The following is a 25,697-nucleotide window of genomic DNA, read 5'->3' on the forward strand; positions in this document are numbered from 1 at the left end:
CTGAAAGATGAATGTCAGATTTATTTAATCATCAGAAACTGGTAGAAACAGGAATCCCTCTCCTGTTGTAACTTGAGGCCAGTAAAAGCACTCCCAGCAAAAAAGGTAATTCCTAACTCTGAAGATACATACTTCTTAGAGTAGAAATGAGAAAAATGAGAACCATTAGAAGTATACTAACTCCTTAGTGAATTGATGCTTTCCGTAAATTGACAGTTACAGCTGAGGGATAAGCTTTCATACTGTATGGAAGTTGATAAATGAAAAGCTTTGTAAGATTAAGTGGCTCTAAAATCTGTGTATGTCTTTTCTCTACTTCCCCTTTCACTGCTGCAGCAACCTCCATTCCCCTGCAGCCATTGTTCTCCATACCACATTCTGCTATTGCTCCTCCCTTGCTTCTTTAGCTATGATTTTACAAAATATTAAGCTTCTCTGCTAATATAACTATGGTCTGCTATTTTAAGGATTATTCCTTCCTCAATGGAAGAGGGAGATTAAACTGGGCAGAGCAGCTTTCCTCAAACTGGGCCCCTTCACAGCAGTGACGTGTGGTGAGGTTTATGGCTGGTGAGGCAAAAAGAAAGAAAGCGGCTTTTGCCCGCGCCACCGCTATGTCCAACATAGAGGCATCCCGCCTCTATGTCGGACATAGCGGCGGCGCGGGCAAAAGCCGCTTTCTTGAAAGCCCCGCTGCTATGTCCGACATAGACAAAGCGGGCAAAAGCCACTTTTAAAAGCCGCTTTCATTCTTTTAAAAGAAAGAGGCTTTTGCGGCTATGTCCAACATAGAGGCAGGATGCCGGCAAAAGCCGCTTTCTTTTAAAAGAAAGATGTCAGATATAGCGGTGGCCCGCCCCACCGCTATATCTGACATAGAGGCGGGACGTAGAGGCAAAAGCCACTTTCTTAAATGCCGCTTTCTTTCTATTAAAAGAAAGTGGCTTTTGCAGCTAGGTCTGACATAGAGGTGGGACGCGGGCAAAAGCTGCTTTCTTTTAAAAGAAAGAAAGCAGCTTTTGCCTGCCCCGCTGCTATGTCCGACATAGAGGTGAGACATAGAGACAAAAGCCGCTTTCTTAAAAGCCGCTTTCTTTCTTTTAAAAGAAAGCGGCTTTTGCAGCTATGTCTGACATAGAGGTGGGACGTAGGCAAAAGCCACTTTCTTTTAAAAGAAAGAAAGCAGCTTTTGCCCACCCCGTCACTATGTCCAACATAGAGGCGGGACATAGAGGCAAAAGCCGCTTTGTTAAAAACCACTTTCTTTCTTTTAAAAGAAAGCGGCTTTTGCCCATGTCCCACCTCTATGTCGGACATAGTGGCGGGGCGGGCAAAAGTCACTTTCTTTCTTTTAAGAAAGAAAGTGGCTTTTGCCCGCCCTGCCACTATGTCCGACATAGAGGCGTCCCTCTATGATGGTCTGCAGCCCAGGGTTCTGAACAAACTGACAGGTACAAACTCAGAGCCACTGAATATAAAAGCTCCTTTAGCACAGGGTAACTACTAGATGACTGGAAAAGAGCTTATGTAATACCAACATACAAAAAAGGAAAAATGAATCCAGGAAATTATAGGCTAATCAGTTTGACATCAATACCTGGGGAAATTGTGGAAAAAATAATCAGGCAAAGGATTTGTGAGCACCAAGAAATAAACAAGTGACAACTGACTCACATTTATGGTGGCTGCAGTGTCCTGGGGTTATGTGATCACCTTTTGTGACCTTTTGACAAGCAAAGTCAATGGGGAAGTCAGATTCACTTAACAACTATGTAAGTAATTTAACAACTGCAGTGATTCACTTAACAAACATGTCAAGAAAGGTCATGAAATGGGGCAAGATTCACTGAATAGATTTCTCACTTAGCAACATAAATTTTGGGCTCAATTGTAGACATAGGTCGAGGGGTTTCTATAGTTATTATATGGCACATCTGTTTATTGTGTACATCTTTTGCAATTCCAGTGCAAAATATAATTGCTAATTATAAATCAGAAGTTAGATATAATTTTCTAAAATATTTAACTGATCTCTTTTCTAGAACAAGATTCAATGGGTATAGAACTTAGTCCCTTTTCATTTAGAATCCTCAAAACCTGTGCTACTGATAATTGCATTTCTGATTTAGTCCTTTCTTCCTAGGTTTAAAGGAAAAATGGATGAAGTATGGTTTATAAAACTTGGTGTCATTCCCGAAACAGCCAACCACAGCTAGCTGTTCCAGGGCTGCCGTTCGGGGAGAGGAGGACCCACCATTGCAGAGTGAGGCATCAGGAGGCATCAGCTGAGAGGTGGAACAGCTGAGCACAGGGTGAACATTTAGCTGAACGTTTAACGTTTGGCTGAGCACCAGGTGGACGCCAGGCCACTGCTCCATTGGTCTGGGTGCTTTTGGGAATGCCTCTGGACCTGCAGTCAGCTGGGAAGCGGATAGCTGGCAATAAGCTGGGAAGCAGAGACTGGCAGAAACAGCTGAGTGTTGGCAACCAGAAGCCATGGGGTGGGGCAGACACCAGGGGGTAGGGATGCCAGAGGGTGATATAAACACACATACTTAAGGATGAAGGGATAGACTGCAGTTAGCACTGACTTTATTTTGCTTCTTGCCTTGTTGGTAATTTTATGTTGGATTTCACACTTTCAAAGATGAATGCTTCAAACTGAACTGTGATGTCGGTGGTTTCTTGATGCTGAACTACGGAACTTGGATTATGATATCTGGATGATCTATAAAGTTTGCATTGCATACTAAACAATTGTATTGCATATTAACATAGCATGTTAAATGGCATAACATTCTGCACAACATGTATAGGCAGAAAAGAAGACACACCACTTACATTGGGTCCTGGCTCTGGTTTGTTACATATTTTCGCACATCTTCATAGTCTTGGCATTCAGAAGTTGCTGAATTCTAGAATAGTAAATAATAGTTCAGTAGAAACAGCAATGACCAATTTTTCTTAGTCGGATACACAATTCTGACTCTTTTTCTTTGTACATAAATTGATGCCAATGGAACTTTCTTACTGGAGTGTAAATTTTCTTTATATTTCCATTTAAGAAATTAAAAAACAACCTTGGGCCTGAAGACACAGCCATTCCTTTTTAAAAAATCAGGATTTTAAAAATTATATTTATTTTCAAATATACAAAGTTCAAACAGCTTGTTCAATTACATTTTGAAAAAAAATATTTTAAAAATCACTTCCAATTTACAAACCAATGTTGGTCAGGCAGAAAAATCTCAGAACATTAATGAAGTGTTTCCCATCCAGCATCTAATCAAAGTCAGCATACATGATATCCTTGATGTATATTTTTGTCACTTTCAATTTGTTTTATTATTCCCTTTCTCATTTTCCTTCTTTTTTAAGGTTTTATTGGATTTTTATTTTTAAATACATCAATATCAATACATGAACAGTGTGGCCTCTGGGGTATAATTCATTTTGATTCAAACAGCAATGATAATAATAATAATAGCTGTTATAATAATCAGACTTATATAATCCTAGTATTGATATACACGATTGTTTTAGAGTAGTTATTCAATATTTCAATGTTCCATTTTAATGCGAATGGTATTATTAAGCATACATAGTAATACCATCTTTCAATCTCTAATTTTTTCCATCTAATTAATTACTTATTACTTATATTCTATTATATTAAATATATATCTGTTAATATTCCCCCTATTTCTTATTTCTATCTCTATTCTAACTTCTAGTCAGGCCACCATTACTAATCCTAGTGTTAATACACTTGTTTATATTAAGACTTAGTCCTTCATTATTTAGTTGTTCAAAGTCACAATATGCCATTCAAGTACCAGTCATCCTATTTTTTAAACATACCTAATAATACCATCTTTCAACCTCCAATCTTTCCATCTAACCATTGCTTTATATAAAAGTGTGTATTCTTATTTCTAGTTCTAGCTTTATTCTAGTTTTTAATCAGGTCATCCTTACATTAGAAAAAAGAAAAAAAGTAGTAACAATTCCTTTCTATCCATCATCTCTTGCCCATTTTAATGCTTCAATTCTTGTTTGTTTTTTGGCTTGCCTCCGATACTCCTCTCTTGGATCTTTGTCTCTATCAGCACCTGTGTCTTCACCATTCAGTCTGAATATTTCTCCCATCTCTTTCCTTCTAAGCTGCCAGGTCTCCAGAGTGTCCACCCAAATCCCTATGTCCCTTTCAAAAGTATCTTCCAGGTTATCCGATTCCATTTTTAAAACTCTTTAAGTCCTTTTTCCTTGGTTTATTTCATCAGTCATTATTATCTTTATTGTCTTCTCATCTTCTTGCTTTGTTTGCTGGTTTGTGTGTTCTATCTTTTCCTCCATTCTTTCTGCTGTCTCTTCTCTTTCCTATGCTCTTTTATCTTAATTCATTATCAGTTGTAGCATATTTTCTGTTTTCCCATTTATGTCTTGCATAAGGTTCTTTATCTCTCTGTCATTCTTTGTTATAATACACCTAATGCTTTGAAACATCAATGCCATTTCTCTTGAAATCTCACTCATTTCCCTCTGATGGAGCATCTTATTTTAATAAGTCCTGCTCTTACTCAAGTCCAAAAACAATATGTTCAAGTCCAATGTTGCTCCTCGGAAAGTTCAATAATCATAGTTCTTTACATCTCAGGATTATTAATCAGTTCCATTTAAGTAGTCCAGGCAGCTTGCACAAATCAAGAGTCACTTTGCTTTACTTAAAAGAGTCTTCCTTATTCTCACCATAGAGTATTCAGTATTCATAAAGTAGATAATTCTAGAACAGTAAGTATCACCACAGTCCACCAGATAAATGTTGCTTATTTCTCTTATCAAAAAATTTCCTAGTCTTGTAGGGGTATGGTTTATTTTCCATTCACCAGAAGATGGTACCCTGAGCTTAGGTTTCAGTGTTGTTGCAGATCTGATAAATTGATTAATCCAAATTTAGTTCAATTTATGGAAGCAAAGTCAGTTATTCAAGTAGATTCATGTAGATAGTTCCAGCATTTTATAATGCCTTTCCAAAACAACACCCACCTAGTTTAAAAATCCAATTTTCTATGTTTTAAAAGGTCTTTAGTTTTTCTCCCTTTAGTTACTTTCTTTTGGGTCAAGGATTTTTCTCTCTATGGTTGTTCTCTGCTTTAAAAAATAGTTCTAAGCATCTCTTTTCCTGGATTTTTCCTTTTTTTTTCTTTTAAGGTTAGGGTCTAAATAAAAAAGGAAACTTCTCACCTAGCTCCAGTCACTGTTCATCTACACCATTCCTGTAAATTTCTTTGTTGCCTTGGCTGTCCCAGCTTCATGGCAGCCATGATGGCTGCCTCTTCTCATCATGGATAAGAGGGAAGACGCCATGGGTCAAGCAGAAGAGTTGCCGCTCTCCGCGACCTGCAGGGTGCCCCTCTTTTCTTCACCACCCCTACAGAGCTAGCTCCTTTCAGAGCCCTCCAATGGGGAGAACTCAGTGCAGGAGTGGAGACCCACTCCTCATGTCTGATCTTGCTGTGAAGTCAGCTGGAAGTGGACACAGCCATTCCTATTACGGTAGTTGTATCTAATGACATAGATGTCATAGAACATACTGATCTTTACTTTTTTGACTCCTAATAATTACAAGTATTAAATTTCCATTACTGTATGAGAAATCTCAAGGGACATTTTCTTTGAGTATCCATTAAATTCCAGCTTATTACCTGGCACTCACAGTCTATCCCAATCTTATCAATTTATATAAACTTAAGCATCTGCTTTTTTCACTTCTTCCTCTTCCCAATTCACACTCAAACGCTGGGATAGGCAAATGTCTGGAAGAACACAGAAAAAGAGTGTAAGATATCCATACCTGTCCCTGGGTGGGCCACCAATGTCCAAACAGACTCTCACAATAGGGACTGATGAAGTCGTCAACAGCATCTGATGGTTAAACAAAGTTGGAAAAGCAATCATGACTTCAAAAATAAAAAGTTAACAACTTCAGTGAAGTTAGCTTGAGTCTGATTTAGGTAGGAAAAAAATGGAAAATGTGCCTGTCTCTTATGTACTTCTTGTTAGCAAAGAAAACTTTGTGAAATGGATTGCTATAGGTACACATGAAGGCAGGAAGTTTTGTTTTAGCAATTAGAACAATGTCCTTGCTGAATCGACTGGAAGTTCCTCAGCTGGACAGACGTGGGAGGTGTGAGCTCTGAAGAGCCTCACATGAACTCTGTCTGAAAAACCAATGCCAAGATCCTTTTGGATCAGAACTTCACGGGGGGGGGGGGTGAAGAAGGGGCAGCATCTCATCAGACCCAGAAGGAGTGCAACAGGTACCTCATAGGTCAGAGATTTGCCCTTTGAATCAGCATCGGGGGAGGCAGCATGGCAACATGGCTGCACAAGAAGCTGGCTTCTGGCCAAAGTATCTGAGCAGGTGTATGTAGGAGACAGGATGAAAAGCCTGGTAAGAAGATTTAATTAACCAACAGACATAAATCAGAATTTGGAAAAGGCAAAGAACCTTGAGAGTATAAATAATATCAATAGACAGATCGGGATTTTGGCAGAAAGAAAGAAAGAAGGAGAAAAATGGAGGGTTAACTCACAAGCCCAAAAAGAACTACTTGCTTTAAATAACTTGGACACAGAAAGGAGAAAGCAGAGAAGTGACAAACCCATTCAAACACAAACTTTGCATTTGGATTTGGATTTGAAAAGACTGTGTCTTTAAAAGAGATTAGGAGGGTGAAACAGAACTAAAAGAGATTTGCTTCATTCGTGTTTCTTCTAACTAACATATCTTAAGCAACTCTAATTAATGAGAGGTGGAATGTAACAAGGGGGGAAATCAAGAAAAAAACACTATTTTGTCACTTATAACCTAATCATGTCTGTGCAATGAATGGAAAGTGAAACCTTGAGCAGGAAGTTTTAATTAACCAATTGTCATAAATCAGAATTTGGAAAAAGCAGGAGGTGAAGAGAAACATACCAAGGAGACTTGCTGTTTTGGAGTTGTTCTAATTAATATATTTTGAGCAACTCTAACCAATGGGAGGTGGAAGGTAACAAGGAGAAAAAAATAAAATCAAGAGCTGGGAAAATACGAAGTTTTTTGCCAGAGGAAGAACAAAGGATCAAGATGGCTCCCACTTCTCTTCCTCTTCACAGTAGCTGAATTAGCTAAATTTAAGGTGGACCAGAACTCTGAAACAAGAACTGTATAACTGTGATTTTGGAACTGGACATTATGGAAAGGTGGGAATTTGAAGAACTATGTAAAATTATAAAAAAAAATATGGATAATTCATTAAAATCAAGTCTAAAAAGAATTTTGAAGTTAGATATTGAGGAGAAGCAGGAAGTGAAGAAAGAAGTGAAGGAAGAAGAAAGGGGGATAATGAAGTGGTAGAAATGGTGGAAAATAAAAAGCAGACAAAAAAACTTCATTGGGTATAGGGAAAATTGAAAAGGGGGGATGTGTCCCAACAAAAGGAAATAAAAACCAGACAAAAGATCTCACTGAGTTTGACAGTGGCATAGGGAAAACTGAAGAGAGGGGTTATGCTCCAACAAAGGGAAATACAAAAGATTTCACTGGGTTTGACAGTGGCTTGGGGAAAATTGAAGAGGATGGACATGTCAAAGCAAAGAAAAGAGAGAAGACAGGAATAGAGAAGCGAAACAAAAGACTTACTAGGAAAAAATCAGATAATTAGAAAGTGTTATATGGGAAATATAAAGTTGAGACTCCTGTATATGATAATTAAACTGAGTTGCCAACTGACTGAATATGATAATAGAAAGATAATTAAATAAAGGTTAAAATATATGTAATATGGACAAATATGAAACTGTTATATGGAGAATGCAAAGAAGAGGTATGTGATTCACTTTTATACATGATAATTAAACTGAGTTGCTAATTGATTAAATATGACAATGGAAGGACAATTAAGTATAGGTTAAAATATATGAAATATGGACACATATAGAATTCTTAAGATGATGATCAAAGTGATGTGTGTGCCGCTTGTTTTTCTACATAGTAGATTAATGGGCTTATAATGAACATTGAACAGTGAGGATTGTTATTTAAAGACAATTAAGGGTAAGCTAAGTCAAGATATGGAAAAATGGAGGGGAAACATGAAATATACTTATAATGGAAAATATTGAGATTATAAAGACAGAACTACAAATTTAGGGCGTATAAGGATGTATAACTATATAAATATAATGATGAGAATAGCTGGGAATCATAACCAGGTCTACATCCCAGCCAAAAATATGTTCGTGGTTTTTTTAAAATAAATATAACTACTATATATGTATACTTCTTTTTCCTTTCAAAAAAGGAGGAAGATATATGTTAAAATTAAAGATGTATATTGAAATGGAATTATAAATAACATTAACATAAAATGGGGCTCGCTGTGAGGCTGAAATACACCAATTAAATGAGATGACGAGCACAGAGTAGAGGAAAGAGGTAAGGGAAGAAGAGAGGGATAGGAGAGAGGGCAAGAGGGGAAGAGGAGGAGAAAGAAGGAGTGGAAAGGAGAGAGAGAGGAGGAGGAGAGAAGAAGGGGAAGTAGAGAAGAGAAGGACGACAGAGGGAAGAAAGGAAGTAGGGAGGAGGAGGAGAGAGGGAGAAGAAAGTGATAGATAGGGTATAAATACAGTGTATGGAGAGCAGAAGAGCCAATAATCATTTTGGGGGGTTGATGGTGAGACGAATTGATGTAAACATTTAACATTTAATATAATGTTGTTTGTGTAATAGTATACATGTGGTTATTTGTTATGAAAATGAAAAAATAAAAAACTTTTTTTTAAAAAAAATGTCCTTGCTTCTAGTGATGTTTCAAAAAAGAGCTATTGCTCTTTTCCCCCAAGAAAAATAAATAAGGTATTTTGAGCACCATATATATTATATAATTTTCTCATAAAGTTCTTTGAGGAAGGGAAAAATGGAAAAAAGAACATAGAAAATTACATTGATAGGAAAGATTTCGTTCATAGGACCATGGTCTGAATTTCCTGGATGATGAAATGAGATGAATTGCATCTCAAAACAAAAGCGTCTGCAGATTATATCAGAATGCCAGCATATTTTCAACGTGATCCTAAGTTTGTTACACTGTGACATCTGAGATAAATAGATGATGTTGTGGATTTTGCAGCATAATGTAATGATGCAGATTTTATTATTTGCCTACTTTTATTACATTGGAGAATAATGAGAACTGCTAAAATGCATTCAGACAAAGCATAGCAAACTTGAACTGCAGAACTAACAAGGGGATCCATTGTCCATGGAGAACCCAGCTCATGGTTGTCCCAAAGGTGCTTTTTCAAGAGGCAACTGGACTTTCTGGGTTTTCTTTGAAGACATTTCACTTCTCATCCAAGAAGCTTCTTCAGCTCTGAGTGGTTGGTGGGGAATGGAAGGATTTCATCATCATAAGACTGTAGTTGCCTAGAGGTGGAGCTCTTGCCTCACAATCAGGAGGTTGTGAGTTCAATCCTAGGTAGAGGTAGAGTCTCCTGATTGGACTAGATGACCTGCAAGGTCCCTTCCAACTCTGTTAATCTTATTTACAGGTGAAACTTAAAAAAAATAGAATATCGTGCAAAGTTCATTTAGTTCAGTAATGCAACTTAAAAGGTGAAATTAATATATGAGATAGACTCATTACATGCAAAGCAAGATAGTTCAAGCCGTGATTTGTCATAATTGTGATGATTATGGCTTACAGCTCCCCAAATCCACAATCTCAGAAAATTAGAATATTACATGCAATCAATAAAACAAGGATTGCATATGGAACAATATTGGACCTCTGAAAAGTATAAACATGAATATGTACTCAGTACTCGGTTTGGGCCCCTTTTGCAGCAATTACTGCCTCAATGTGGCATGGCATGGAAGCTATCAGCCTGTGGCACTGCTGAGGTGTTATGGAAGACCAGGATGTTTCAATAGCGGTCTTTAGCATTTCTGCATTGTTCGGTCTCATGTCTCTCATATTTCTCTTGGCAATGCCCCATAGACTCTCTATGGGGTTCAGGTCAGGCGAGTTTGCTGGCCAATCAAGCACAGTAATCCCACGGTCATTGAACCAGGTTTTGGTTCTTTTGACAGTGTGGGCAGGTGCCACGTCCTGCTGGAAAATGAAGTCAGCATCCCCATAAAGCTCATCTGCAGAAGGAAGCATGAAGTGCTCCAAAATCTCCTGGTAGATGGCTGCATTGGCCCTAGACTTAATGAAGCACAATGGACCAACACCAGCAGATGACATGGCTCCTCAAATCAACACAGACTGTGGAAACTTCACACTGGACTTCAAGCATCTTGCAGTGTGTGCCTCTCCATTCTTCCTTCATACTTTGGGTCCTTGGTTTCCAAATGAAATGCAAAAGTTGCTCTCATCAGAAAAGAGGACTTTGGACCACTGAGCAACAGACCAGGTCTGTTTTTCTTTAGCCCAAGTAAGAAGCTTCTGACGTTGTTTGTTGTTCAGGAGCGGCTTGACAAGAGGAATACGACATTGACCTGACAATGACCAGGCTGCGGTCATCCCTGCTGCTTGTGCACATTTTTCTTCCACACTTTTGCCTTCCACATAAATTTCTATTAATGTGCTTTGATACAGCACTTTGGGAACATCCAACTTCTTTAGGCTTTCCCTCCTTATGGAGGGTGTCAATGGTGGTTTTCTGCACAACTGTCAGGTCAGCAGTCTTTCCCATGATTGTGATTCCTACTGAACCAGACTGAGAGACCATTTAAAAGCTCAGAAACTTTTTGCAGGTGTTATGGCTTAATTAGCTGATTAGAGTGGGGCACTTTGAGCCTAGAATATTGCACCTTTTCACAATATTCTAATTTTCTGAGATTGTGGATTTGGGGTTTTCATGAGCTGTAAGCCATAATCATCACAATTATGACAAATCACAGCTTGAACTATCTTGCTTTGCATGTAATGAGTCTATCCTATATATTAGTTTCACCTTTTAAGTGCATTACTGAAATAAATGAACGATATTCTAATTTTTTGAGTTTCACCTGTATACTCCTTGCAGAAAGCTGGTCATTTGCATTCTTTTATCAGGTCATTAAGGTTACCTGGAGGTTTGTCTGAATCCTCTGGGTCACCTGAGTGGTGCAAACTGGTGTGGAACCTTCTTGGAACTGTTGAAAGGACTGTGTTGTAGATTGGAGATACAGTAGATGATGTCGTATCCCTCCCCCTCTATTGAGAGAGGACTGCTCAATTTTGACATAGATGGCTCCTTTAACCCTCTTTCATGAGGATGAAGATGAGGATTGAGAAGCAAAATATTTTCAAAGAAAAGTCAGAAAGTTCAGTTGTCTTTTGAAAAAGCACCTTTGAGACAAGGGTACCCATTGAACCAATGAAAATATAGAAAGAACATTGGCTCTAAAATTAACGGCCTTCATTTTCTGTATACTAACAGAATAGAAAAATACACTATAGGAGCTTGAAGTCTCTGAAAGTCTGAAAGATAAACATGATTTAACAGTTATGTTGAAGACATGGTAAAATGACTCCAATAATTGGAATATAGCAAATGAAAGATATAATTTATTCAAAAACACCTGAAACAATAGAAGACTTGGGGACTGCATCAGTCCTGGAGAGAAGTTAACAGCCTGAGATCAGATTGCTTTTTACCTAAAGCAAGACACAGGTAGCTATTGCTCCTCCTACCTAAAGGCATGAGACTCTCAGCCCATTGAAACGCCCAGGGAGCCCCTCTCATCCATGTCACTAATTGAATGGATGGAATTTCTAAAGAAGGGGTGGGAAAATACTAAACAAACTTTACTAGAAGTGGAAAAAATCCATAAAATGCAAGCTGCCCCCAAGTGCCATTCCGAGTCAGGAACAAGGTCTACCTCTCAACGAAGTACCTAAAGTTAAAACTCCCTTGCAAAAAACTAGGAACAAAATTTATAGAGCTTTTCCCTATAGTGAAAGTAATCAATCCTTTTACAGTACAGCTTAAACTCCCCCACTTATTAGGGAAAGTGCACCCGGTCTTTCACAGCGGCTTGTTAAAGTCAGTGGAAGGTTCCCAGATCAAACCGGTAGATTGGGAGCCCCAAAATCAATAATTGTGCAAGGGAAGATGCATTATGAGGTAAAGAAGATTTTAGATTCATGGCTGCATTGGGGCCTGTTGCAGTACCTTGTACATTGGAAGGGATACCCACCCTCTGAAGCCACCTGGGTCAATGAGCTGGGATGTAAAGGCAGACAGATTGATTAAACAGTTTCATGATGAATTCCCTCAGAAGTCTAAAGGGCCTCCGGGGGAGGGGGAGGAAGAGGGGATTGAGGTGAACCTTGAATAATTTCCTCTGTATGTTTTGGGGCTACTGATCTACTGGTCTGATCTGGGAGCCTACAACCGGCTTTAACAAGCTGCTGTGAAAGACTGAATACAGACCAGGAGTACAAATTAAAATAGCCATGGAAATAGTAACAGACCACCTATCCATCCTAGACAAGTTCAAATAAACATGAGGAAATGTTTATCCCAGAATACTGAAGGAGCTGGCAAATGTGATAGTGAAACCATTGAACCATATCTTTCAAAGATTCTGGAGCACCAGGGAGATACAAAAGGACTGGAGAAAAGCTGATGTGGTTCCCTTTTATTTATTTTTTTAAAAGGAAAAAAAGGATTCAGGAAATTACAGAACTATAACCCTGACATCTATTCCTGGAAAGATTCTGGAAAAGATAAGCAATGAATCTGCAAACATCTAGAGGCAAACAAAGTCATAAACACAAGTCAACATGAGTTTGAGATCATGCCAGTCAAATCTTATTTCATTCTTTGATAAAATGACAACATTGGTGGACCAGTGAAATGCTGTGGATTTTATTTACTTGGACTTCAGTAAGGCATCTGATAAAGTTTACCACAACCTACTACTGACAATATTGAAAAATGTGTGTAACTGGCTGACCAACTGCAGTCAATGTGTAGTCCTTAATGGAACTGCATCTACACTGAGAGAACTATGCAGTTAGGTAACCCAAAGCTCTATCTTAGGTCCAGTACTCTTCAATATCTTCATAAATGATTAAGATGAGGGAATTGAAGGGAAACTCATCAAATTTGCAGATGACACCAAGCTGGCAGAAACAGCCAAAACTTTAGAAGAGATGGTCAAAATCCAGATGGATCTCGACAGAGCTGAACACTAGGCCCCATTTAACAAAATAAAATTCAATGGTGAGAAAAGTAAGGCTTTACACTTAGGCAAAAAAAAAACCCAACCAAATATACAGGTATGGAATAGGTGGAACCTAGCTCAATAACAGTAACTGAAAGAGGGATTTTGCAGTCTCAGTGGACAACCACTTAAATATGAGTCAGCAGTGTACTGCAGCCACCAAAAAAGCCAAGGCAATCCTAGGCTAAACCACACTTGGAATATTGCATCTAGGTTTGGTCATCATAATATTAAAAAGATGCTAAGACTCTGGAAAGAGTACAGAGAAAAGCAATAAAGATGAACAAGGGCAGAGGTGGTATTCAGCCACTTCTGACCGGTTCTGGCAAACCGGTAGTGAAAATTTTGAGTAGTTTGGAGAATCAGCAAATACCACCTCTGGCTGGCCCCACCCCCATCTATTCGCTGCCTCCTGAGTCCCAAGTAATCAGCTGGGTCTTCATTTGTTGCCGTGCACAGGAGAAAAGAGCTGGAAAGCAGATTAGTGGGGTGGGGAGGGAATGGGGATTTTGCAGTATCCTTCCTCTGCCACACCCACCAAGCTATGCCCACAGAACCAGTAGTAAAAAAATGTTGAATCCCACCACTGGTCAGGGGGCTGGAGACTGAAGTATATGAATAACTGTTGCAGGAATTGAGTATGTATAGTCTAGTGAAAAGAAGGACTGGGGTGACATGATAGCAGTGTTCCAATATTTAAGGGTGTCAGGCCTGCTGTTATATTTCTTTTTAAGATCTTTGACCTGCCACACTCTCTATTATTTCATTATACTGTTTCATTAGTGTAGTAATTGGGAGGGGGAATAGTAAGGATTAGAATTGTAGAATGTATTGTTGTCATTCCTTTCTAGAAATCAAGGTCATCTTTTGTCTCTGCACCTCTGCACCTGACCGGACTAGATGGGTGGAAATGCCAGTGTGGCTGAAGAAGATTGGACCTTGTAATAGATTTATGGGTGTGGGGATAAGATCATGACCTTTCAAATGGAATCCCAGGAAGCTTTTAGATTTGGGATTCCACATTTTGTTGCCAACATGTCTGACTTATTAAATTGGAACTTTAAGAATAGCTCTGCCTTGGACTCTGATTTAATTCTGCATGATATTTGGAATGCTGTCATTATCCCAAATCTCCTTTTAAAATAAATCATCAGCACCCCGGCAAGGGGGCTGGTGAGAGGGATGCTGATTTCCCAACGCTGACTGGGTCAGTGTAAAATATCAGCGAACAATTAAGAGAAAGCTTTTTGAGATAAGAAGCTGAGATGAGACACTTCTCTACATCTTTCCCAAGCAGCAAAGGAATTTGTGGGAGAGGAAATTTTCAGATAAATAGGAAGATGCAGCCGGATAAATAAATGTGATGGATTTATGGGTGTGAGGATAAGATCATGACCTTTCAAATGGGTGGAATCCCAGGAAGCTTTTAGATTTGGGATTCCACAGTTTGTTGCCAACATGTCTGACTTATTAAATTGGAACTTTAAGGATAGCTCTGCCTTGGACTCTGATTTTATTCTGCATGATATTTGGAACGCTGACAGAGGGACTGCCACAAAGAAGAAAGCGTCAATTTATACTCCAAACTATCAGAAGGCATAGAAGACCTCCAAGGTTTCTTCCAACCAGAGGTGGGCATCACATACTGTAACAACTGGTTTGCCCAGAACTGAAAATGTGAGTGCGCAATATTGAAAAACGACGATTATATAGGACAAGATAGCACCAGGGTGGGTCATGGGCCCAACAGCTGGTCAGAACTACAGGTTTGCCTGAACCGGTCTGAACCAGCAGCAGCCCACCTCTGCTTCCAACTATTGTTCTGTTCTGTTCTGTTCTGTTCTGTACACAAGATTGATATAAGATGTGTGTGTAATCAGAGGCAGATCCCGTTTAAAGCACCATGCTTAGTTCTGGCATCACACTTTAAGAAAATTCAGAAAATAGCAATGACAACAGTCAGGGATTTGAAACTAATTTGTATAAGAGATAGTGAAGAACTGGGAATGATTAGCTCTAAGAGGAATAGAGTGATATTATAGTGCATGTTAAATACAGAATCACACAGAAGGTCAAGACCTATCCTCCATTCCATCATCATCATCATCATCATCATCATCATCATCATCATCATCATCATCATCATAGAAAATATAAAATACAAGAAAAGGAAATAAGAAATTAAGGGTGGGAAAGGGAACGGGAAAAGGGGGTGTGGAATACAAGGAGGAAGAGAAAAAGAAAGAAAAGGGGGGCATTAATTTCCAACTCTTCCTAGCTCAGTACAAGATAAATACATTCCAGCCTAAACTTTTTGCTTTTGCACATTAATATATAATTAGCCATTTCTATAACACCAAATCTTTCTAATCAACAAAACCAAGATCAAAATTTCATTTTTTTTCATCTCAAGCACAAATTCCAGAAGAACATATTTTTCACTTTAAGTAAAGTAATCAAGTTAACCATTCCTGCTTTATCTTCCTTGCTATGGAAATAACATGTATTTCTATTTGCACCTGGTAATATTTATAAACTGTCACCATTTTTATTTACAAAGTTTGTTATATTCTTTCAAATTCTTTGGCCTCAAAAAGGGGTGTGTCTCTCTTTTCCTCTTTCACACTCCTTTTTTCCTTCAAGGTACTAAACTTTTTAAAATAAAAAGGCACTTTTTTTCTTTTAAGTCAAAACTTTCTAATACATCTTATTCTTTAACTTTAACATACAAGCTTTAAACTTCAAAATTGCATTTAGCTCCCTTCCTCCTTATAGAATAATTATTTTTCTTTTATAAACATCCTTTTTAACATATAGTGTTTTTCTTTAAACTGATATATCATTTTCTTTTACTTTCTCTTAATACAGTTACTTTCAAATACATTTTCAATAACTTTTGCCTACTTTAAGAGTTGCTTAAGCATTATATATATGTAAAAAAAATACATTTGCAAATTTTGGGTTAAACCTTTCTTTCAGTTGCACATATCAAGCAGAGAAAAATACATCATGATTCCAGTTTACTCCTTAAGTTAAGTCATTCCTTCCAGCTTATATTTATGGAGTAAACTCTTTTTCTTCTCTGGAAGTATCAAAGACTTGCAATCTTTTCTTTTTATCACAAGATCCTCAACCTTGTTAATGTCCTTAAAGAAAAAGTCCCAAATTTGTCTATTTTCTCTAAGCTCTTCCTGGTCAGCTTCAGCATGCTATCACAGCCCTAGCATGTGGCTCATCAGGGCTCCACTGCATTGCGCCCACCACTGGTCAACTGAGCTGAGCTGCTGCTGCTGCTGCTGCTGCTGGGGAACACTGGAGCTGCCAAGCAGCTGATTGGCGGTTGGATTGGCCTCCCAGAAAACCACTGATCAGCTGTTCTAGGTGGCAGGGATCATCACTGCTGCTGTCAATCACCACCGATCGCCACTGATCACCATTCACCATCGCCACCGATCACAGCCTCTGCCATTCGGTGACAGCAATCGGGGGGGGGGGGGTGGTGGTGGTGTCAACAGCAGTTGCAGCAGAAATTCTGCTGCCTAGAACAGCTGGTCAATGGTATTCCGGGAGGCCAATCCAACTGCTGATCAGCTGCTCGATAGGGAAGGCTCCAGTGTTCCCCAGGTGTCAAGTGGCAGGTGTGGTGACAGGCAGCAGTGGAAAATGCCTCTGCCACCCCAACCTTCCTCCCCCCCCACCGCAATATTTGTTCTATAAGATGCACAGATTTTTCCACCCACAAAGATAATGCAAAATCCTCACTTCCACCCCATTCCAGAACAACCACCATTCCCTCACTAAACTGCTTCCCAACTCTATTCTCCTGCATGCAGGGCAACAAAAGAAGACCATGTGACTGCCAATGTTTAAAAAGATCAGATAGATCTTCCAACTTCGGGGGGGGGGGAGATCTCATGAAGTTGGAAGGTCTGACTGAACTGACTGATTAGCCTCCCAGCTGATCGGCAGTGCCGGTCCATGGCTGCCTCCCAGATTATCTGTGTGGGTCCCAGTCATGCCCCTGCAGCCTCCCTACCCTGAATGGCAACCCTGGTGGGCGGGATGGGCCCAGTCCAGTGGTGGAAATAACCAGTTCGCTGAACTGCACAAAAAACTAACAAGCGGTTCGGCCGAACCAGCTGAATCCCACCAATGAAATCACGTCTTCAATCTTTATCTTTCTCAGTCAGCTTTTTTTTTAAAAAAAAAATCCTCTTGGCCCGACTTCTTTATGTGGCTTGTCTTAGCAGCCTTCTTCCTTGTTTTTAAGACAAAAATAAATCCCTAAAATGGCACAAGCCTTCAAAAAGGTATAGTAAGCTGTTGCTAGAAAGGGCCTCTTTTAAATTGACAAGACAGAATAATAGTATTTGAAGATGATTAAGATAAGGAAAGCATAACTTACTGTCAGTTTCAACTTCTCTTCAACCCTAAAACAGACTGCAGTCATAAAAACTGATGGGCTATCAGTCTCTTCAGTTAAAAGGCAGAAGAGCCACACTTCAGGGAGAAATCCTTCAGAGATCTCTCCCTATGCATGTATTCAGTTAGCCATGTTCCCAGGAAGACCCACTGTCCTCCATTCCATTTGATGATATAAAATAATGGACTGATTACAAATTGCAACTCAACTTTATGGGGGAAATTCCTAAGAGTAAAATTATGTACAAGTAGTCCTTGATTTAGAATCATAATGGAATTACTAATTATGGTTGTACATCATGTCAGTGCAAAGTGGGTTATCACAATATCGACCTGATTTTATTACTTTTTTGCAACAGTCATTAAGTGAACACCATGGTTGTTAAGGAAGCCAAAACTGGAACTAATGGCTAGTTTTCAGAAAAAAATGTCATAAATGACAATCACATGATTGCAGAATGCTGCAAATGGCCATAAATGCAGTCATGCAGTCACATGACCATGAGGGAGCATGACTGTCAAACTTTGGAACTGGGCCATTAGTACTTTTTAGGGGTAACTGCCACTAGTTGCTAAGTGACTAGTCAAACATTGAGGGCTATCTGTAACCAAGTAATCAAAGAAGTGGTTAGATTCCTCTTTGCTATATACGTATGGTCTTCAAATTATGGCCACTCATTCTGCAACCATTCAAACTTGCTGCTTTGCTGAACTAGGCACTTATGATTGATCCTCAGAGTTCTAATCATCACAACATCCCTGCAATCATATGATCATAATCTGAATGCTTGATACCAAGTTTGCAAATATTGTTGCAAATGATTGTGGTGGTTAATTGATTTTAATTTCCAATGCCCCCTGCTGGCTTCTATAACTGAAGTCAATAAGGAAATCAGAAGTTATGGTTACATGATGTTCTTGCTTAATGACATATGCATTTCTAGCTTAATAATGATACTACTCAATAATGTTACTTAATGGTACATACTTAATAGTGATACTACCAGAATTGCCATTGCTAACCAATGTAGTTATGTCACATTGCACTTTACCACAGGAAGCTTAGGGACAATTCTATTCACAACTAGTAATCTGAGGATTATTAGTAGACTTGTATGCTCAAGCAAAAGCTAGATAATTCTTCTCTGGGATGATTTCATATGCATTCTTGCACTGAGCTGTGGATTGAACTTAATAAACTATTTCTTTTAAAGAAATTTTCTGTATTTTTTGTATTTTTTTGTCGTTTTATGATATGGCTTACAAGGAGAATCTAGTTTTAGAACACTTACACGCCATCCTTTTCTATCCCATTATTTTAGCTATTTTTGTGTTATATTAGCTAAGAAAAATAAGCACAGAGTTTTAAATATTACATGAAAAACTACCTTATCCTGCCCCTTCCCATTACTATCCAAGACAACTACTATCTTCACTCACTTGAATTGCTGTGAGGTCCTTCAGATGAATGTTGCGAACACAAGCACAATTGTCCCAGGGAGCTATGAAAAGAGTGAGAAGATTTCATTTTAGGTTTATAGTCCTTCTCTGCTATTGGAATTATACAGGTATTCCTTGACTTACAACAATTGATTTAGTGATTGTACAAAATTACAATGGCACTGAAAAAAGTGACATGACTGTTTTTCACATTTACGACCAGTGGTGGGATTCAGCCAGTTCGCAGCGGTTTGCTAGAACTGGTAGCTAACTGTTTGCTCAGTTCGGTGAACCGGCTGAAGCCTCACCCCTCCCATTTCCAGCCACTTAGGCTTACAAATTCATGTGAGCTCATTCAGACAGCAACAAATCATATATTCCCAATAGTCCTTGTTTAGCACAATTGGTACAGGTAGCTTGGTTAATAAATGAAGCAATTGCTAAGTGAAATATAATTTTACTTCAGCTCAGAAGATCATAAATGCAAGCATTGGTTGCAAAGTTACTTTTCCATCACTTTTGCAATTATAAATGGTCATTAAACAAGGTAACTATAAATGGTCATTAAACAAGTTCAATTGCCTTGTTTAATGACCATTTATAGTTGCAATGGTGATGAAAAAGTAACTGTAATGATTATTACATCTGTAATCAATCAGGAAAAGGAAGCAACTAAAATCAGGCTAAGAACAAAGTGTAAACAGAGAGTTCAACGTTAATGTAATTAATATTACTTGAATCAAATTAATTGGATTATTTCCTCCTCTGTCACAATAAAAATGGCAGTAAACATTTGGGGAACTCTGAGACCAGGGTTAAGGCTTTGTAGAATTACATTATGAATCTCTGCCTTAAATGTATGGAATTCTGAAGAAGCCCAGTTAACTGTAAGATACCCAATTAATAATTCTAAAGAAGGTAGGATGCAATAGTAAAAAAAAAAAACACCTTGAAATTATCAGCTCCATTCCTATTCTATTATTACTACTAATAGTTGGCATATACACCTGTACATACATATGTACACATATATATAGAATAGTTTTCACAGTCTTCCTACTCTCGCTGAGGCTTTTCTAATTGAAGGGCTAAACTACACTGCTAGGAAGAGCATATGTACTTACTCAGTCTTCTTCATGTTAAAATTTTCATTTTGTAGCATTATTTCAGAATGTTGTGTGCTAGTCCCACCTCTCGGACTCTCCTTCATTTCTACTCCTTTAACTGGCAAAGGAAAAGTAACATCTGGTACCATCTCTTTCTTATTCTCCAGGGAGGCTGACTGGATGAGGTCAGAAGGAACTAATACAGTCTCTGCCTGCATCTTCTTAGCAGTTGAAACGGATGTGGTTGTACTGATGTCCATAGACTGGCCATTACACAGACTGGAAAATTTGGGAATAGAAAAAATGGACAAAGTTTTAGACAAATGGTTTCCTTCAGTACTCATTTCATCGATGTGAACAAAGGTTCGAATATCAGTTCCAGAATTATCTTCTGTTGCTTCTTTCTGAGAAGCTGGAGTATGGACTTGGTCTTTAGAGGTTGTATCAAAAGTCCGAACACTTGTGGTACATTTTTCTTGGTCAAATCTCTCTTGAATATTATGTTGTGCTCCTTGTACAGAACAAAAAGTGGGTTTATGAACAGGTAACAATGTTGACAATGAGACTGGCTGTAGTTTGGCTGTTCCATGATCACGTGGGGATACAGTTCTGGGCTTAGGTACTGGCTTTCCTATAGGATGAGACTCTTTATTAAGAAGTGAATATTGGAGCTGGCTGGCTGAATCATGATCAACCTCAGAATCAGAAATAGTTTTTGCCAACATTTCTTCATTTTTTATCACAGGTTTGTCTGGAAAATATGTACATTCAGCTGAATGGGAATCTTCTGCCATATGCCCAGTTTTGTTGTCCACAAACAGATGAGTTTGCTGTACTAAATTCAGAATCCTTTTACGGTGGCCTGTAGCAGTGATGCCAAGTTTCCATAGGTCCTCCTTACAGAGAGAGGTCACATCTCTCACTAAGACATATCCATGTTGTTTGAAAGTATCTTGATAGCTTTCCAGATGAATGATGGCAAGCCAGTCTGCAATATCAGAATCCATGTGACACAAAGGATGCATGTTACTTCAGCAAGGAAGTAGACTTCTCAGTCTACAATCTATGAAACATCAAAGAAAGAGTGAAAACTTCAGAACTTAAAATTTTTCAACAGCAATGTAATCTATACTAAATCTGGTATCAGTGAAAAAAGAATAAATATACTAGGTTTTCTAGTCTGAATTCTTAGTTTCAGTTAGGCTTCAGTTGGCTAGCAAAAATAAATAGATGCTCAGTTCAAATAAAGAGTTCAAATTGCTGTTCCCTGAACTCAATATAGTTATGGCTAATATTCTGTTTATGACAAAAACACCTTATTTTAACAATAGGGACCTTCCTTTTCCAAGAAAAGAGGGCTAACTAACTATTATAGAGCACTTTCAGCCATTCAGTCTTCAGTGAATCTAAGAAAGAATCTCTTATTTTTGTACAAAACCTGAACCTATTAGGAATTTGGCATGGACGTTCTTTACAAACAGGTTGTGTTTCATCATAAATAGGTTTCTTTTATATTAAACAGATTTTAATGAAGATAACCCAGAATTTGTGTAACTATTTCTACATCTTTATCACCTGATAAACAATGACAATCCATTCTGTTGAAAAACTAAAGTTTTGTATATATTTTCTCTCGGTAGCCTCTGGGAGTTTAATGTTCACCTATTTATTTTTTATTGAATTTATGCTACACATATCTATTTATTCCAGTGGTCAATATAACTTACATCAATACAAATACAGTTTATGAGACATACAATTAATGCAACAAAAATCTAAACAAAAATTAGAATCATTAAAATAATTAACAATTTCATTCTTGGCAAAAGAAATTTGCTTTATCAACTTTCTAAATATTTTTCAAGCCTTGCAATTGTTCTCGTCATAATTATCTATGGAGTAACCCAGAAGAGATAAAATTAATTTTGTAGTTGATAGCTTGCTGGCCATTAGTCATATTTACTATCTGAACTGGCAGACAATTCAAACAATTAAAGTGTTACATTATGGAATAATAGTAACAACAAGATTTGAAGCAGGATTATTTATTTATTTATTTAAAATATTTATATAACTACCCATTTTATACCAAATTGGGCAGCCCCCAAACAATTTTAACAATTTCTTAACCATGACATTTTATGAGGATTCTTTGTCACTTCTTTCCTGCTATTTTGGAAACCTCCATCATTTTTTCTCTTTGCAAAAATATTGGATCTTGACTATACTGATATGATATATTGATAAGAAACACTTACCTTTTATCCCACTCTTCACGAATAGTCACTACAGTTGGTTATGCAAGACACGAGATGTAAGATATCCTTCAAATTCCTGTTTGGAGAACAGTTCAGATGTAAATACCTTCCCACAAATGAAGCAGCTCCTGCTACTACTTGGCTGTTGTTCCCCCTCACCCTAACTCAATTCTTCCATTTCCTCCCATTGTTCAAGAGAAGTTTCCTTCCTGTTGCTTTCTCCCACCCTGCAAACAGAAATTATTCACTTTACTGTGAATGTGGCAATGATCCTCTACATCAGAATATTTTATACATATTACATGTATATGTATACATCATTTTGAATATAAGAATTTAAATGGGAACATTGAATAATATTGATATTGAATATTTATATTGATCTATATCTTTTTTGGAACAAGAAACTCTTGTTAAGAATTGGCCCCAAATTTGTAGACTTATTTGGCTTATTTTCAAGCACTATGCCTGTACACTCCACCGCCATCAATGTTATAGCTAAGCTAGAAAAATAAAACTCATAAAGATTTATTTTAGTCCTACAAACCTTTTCATTATCCTGCCAGTTAAGATTGTTACATGTAATAGAATCTTCATATGTAAGGTCTCTAAATACATACTGAGGAAATGTCAACTTCTGATTAATGTAGATTACTAATCTATGGCAATTCAAATATGCATATACGTCCAGATACATCCCTGCTTTGGGAGGGCATTTCTCTCCATTTCTCCCCTTCGCCCATCCCTCCCCTGTGAAAGCAAGCCTCCTGGATGGGTTGCCGAATTTTGGGTCACTTCTTGTTTAAATCTTGCAGAATAAAGACACTGTTTCCTTGGCTACCCCCCCCCCCAAATCTATGGCGATTCTCTCAGACCTGGGGATTGTACAAATTTGCTGTTGACCAGTTTATCCTTGGCCATCACCTTTTTTGATTTATTTTTGTTTTATTATATTATTGATATTTTTATTGTGTTGGTTGTCCAGAGTTGTTTTGATAGATGGTCAGTCATAAACTGAACCAGTTACCAGTACCTGACCACACATGTAAGTGAATCATAAGCTTTCCAACAGACAGGAAGCAGCAAGTAAAGCTGGGCAGAATAAGATCAGATACCTGTACAACAATGGTGGGTTTCAAATTTTTTTAGAACCTCTTCTGTAGGTGTGGCTTGCTTTGTGGGAGTGGCTTGCTGGCCATGTGACTGGGTGGGAGTGGCTTGGAAGTCATGTGACTGGGTGGGAGTGGCTTGGCAGCCATGTGACCAGGAGGGAGTGGCTTGGCAGTCATGTGACCGGGAGGGAGTGGTCAATACGATGTCAGCATTCCCAGTCAAGATAGAGGTACAAATTAGAAAAGAAAGAGGCATTCATATATCTGAATTTAACTTCAAAGCAGTTGAAACAACTTAAATTCATTAAATAATAATGTTTGTTAAGGCTATGCACTGTTTTTGAATATAGGAATATAAAGCCCACAGCATCTACTTGGTACTTTTTAAAGCAGCGGCACCTTTTTCCTGGATTCATGAAGTATCTACTTTAAAGAGTTGTGAGTGGGTACTATATTTACAGTCTTGTATTCTCTTCAGTATTTTGTTTGGAACAGAACCCAAAGTACCATGCAGTCCTAGCATTTGTACTAAAGCTAAAGTTATTTTACAGGGCTCTGAGCACTCCTCCAGATCTGGTCAATGAAGCAGATGTTCCAAAGTACTCCCACAACTTTCCAATGCTTTGAAATCCCACCCAATGATTTATACAGGCCTATTTCATACTTTCTTCTATATGGCGATCAGGGTGGTTTTACATATGGTTCACAGGTGGTCTATTTTCCAAGTACTTAGAGGGCCAAGAACTGCCTTTCCTAGATTGCAGCTTTAGCTTCCTTGAATGTTAACACACCTTCAGGCCATTCAAATATAGACTAGCTCTGATCCTGGAACCATATCACAAGCTTTATATATTAATATCATATTCAATGTAACCATTATTGCTAAAAAAAAACAACAGGCAGCAGTTAGAGTAGTTTGTAACAAAACATAGGCAAGAAACAAGAAGTTGATCCACCACCACCACCCCTATTTTAGCTTGTTTCTGTTTTATATGCATTACTAATATTTTCCTGCAATTCTTCCATAATCCAGACTACTAAAAATAGTTCTACATAATGAGACCACTTTGTAGAGTATAATATACAATATACTGTGTATGTAGAGGGAAAACTACTTGGATTGGCCACCCTCTTAAGATCTCGGGCTTGGAATTATGTGCACCAGAAACAAAACCTATTTGTTTCAGAGTATTTTCAGATTGACAGGCTGAACTACTTGTTCTTTGTTTTGTGTACACAAACATAAAGTACAATTGGTGCAACTGTTAACTCTTTATACTGTATATAATCCCTGAAAATGTAAAAGAGAGAAAACATAGGACTCCCCAGTCTGTCCCAACCGTATTTCTGTAGAAACTGTAGAAATGATAGTAAATTTTAGGAGAAGTCTCTTATGCTACAATCACTCATAATACTAGACAACACAATAGCAACAGTAGAGACCTTCAAGTTTCTAAGTTCTGTTATATATAGACTTAAAATAGACACCTAACATTAAAAAAGCTCAACAAAGAATGTTCTCCCTGCACCTGATACAGTTCTACAGAGGAATTATTGAGTCTATCATCTGCATCTCTATAACTGTCTGGGTTGGCACTGCAACTAATCAAGAAAAACACAGACTTCAACAGATAATTAGAACTGCAAAAAAATCACCCCAATTACCAATTTCATTGTATTTAAGTACAATGACAATAAAGATCATACTTATATTACCAATCTGCTTTCTATTGAGGACCTGTATACTGCACGAGTCAGAAAGAGGGCTGTGAAAGTAGCTACAGCCCCTCGCATCCTGGACATAAACAGTTTCAACTTCTATCTTAAAAACAATGCTAGAGGGCACTACATGTCAGAACAACTAGACACAAGGACAGTTCCCCACCCCCAATGCCATCACTCTGCTAAACAACTAATTCCTACAACACTGTCAAACACTGTCAAATAGGGAAAATTCATCTTCTTATGAATATAACTTGGTTGCTTATCACTATTTTTGTATGTACATTGAGAGCTTGTGCACCAGAAACAAATTCCTTGTGTATCTAATCACACGGCCAATACAGAATTCTATTCTGTTTTATTCTATTAT

General features: G+C 38.0%; 1 protein-coding gene across 1 annotated transcript in view; it reads right to left on the reverse strand.

The window, feature by feature from the left end:
* Positions 1-22,587, reverse strand: part of ARAP3 (ArfGAP with RhoGAP domain, ankyrin repeat and PH domain 3) — a 131,155-nt gene extending 108,568 nt beyond the window's left edge. Inside the window, exons 1-5 of the mRNA XM_087721843.1 lie at positions 22,494-22,587; positions 20,254-21,298; positions 19,130-19,191; positions 5,855-5,925; positions 2,842-2,915 (exon numbers count right to left, since the gene is read on the reverse strand). Of these exons, the coding sequence (XP_087577969.1) occupies positions 2,842-2,915; positions 5,855-5,925; positions 19,130-19,191; positions 20,254-21,260 (1,214 nt within the window). The 5' untranslated portion in view covers positions 21,261-21,298; positions 22,494-22,587. The remainder of the gene's footprint in view (positions 1-2,841; positions 2,916-5,854; positions 5,926-19,129; positions 19,192-20,253; positions 21,299-22,493) is intronic.
* Positions 22,588-25,697: the final 3,110 nt, after the last annotated feature.

Source organism: Thamnophis sirtalis, unplaced genomic scaffold (assembly GCF_051295495.1).
Source record: "Thamnophis sirtalis isolate CommonGarterSnake01/CBP01778 unplaced genomic scaffold, rThaSir2_p1.2 scaffold_8, whole genome shotgun sequence".
Lineage (NCBI taxonomy): Eukaryota > Metazoa > Chordata > Lepidosauria > Squamata > Natricidae > Thamnophis > Thamnophis sirtalis.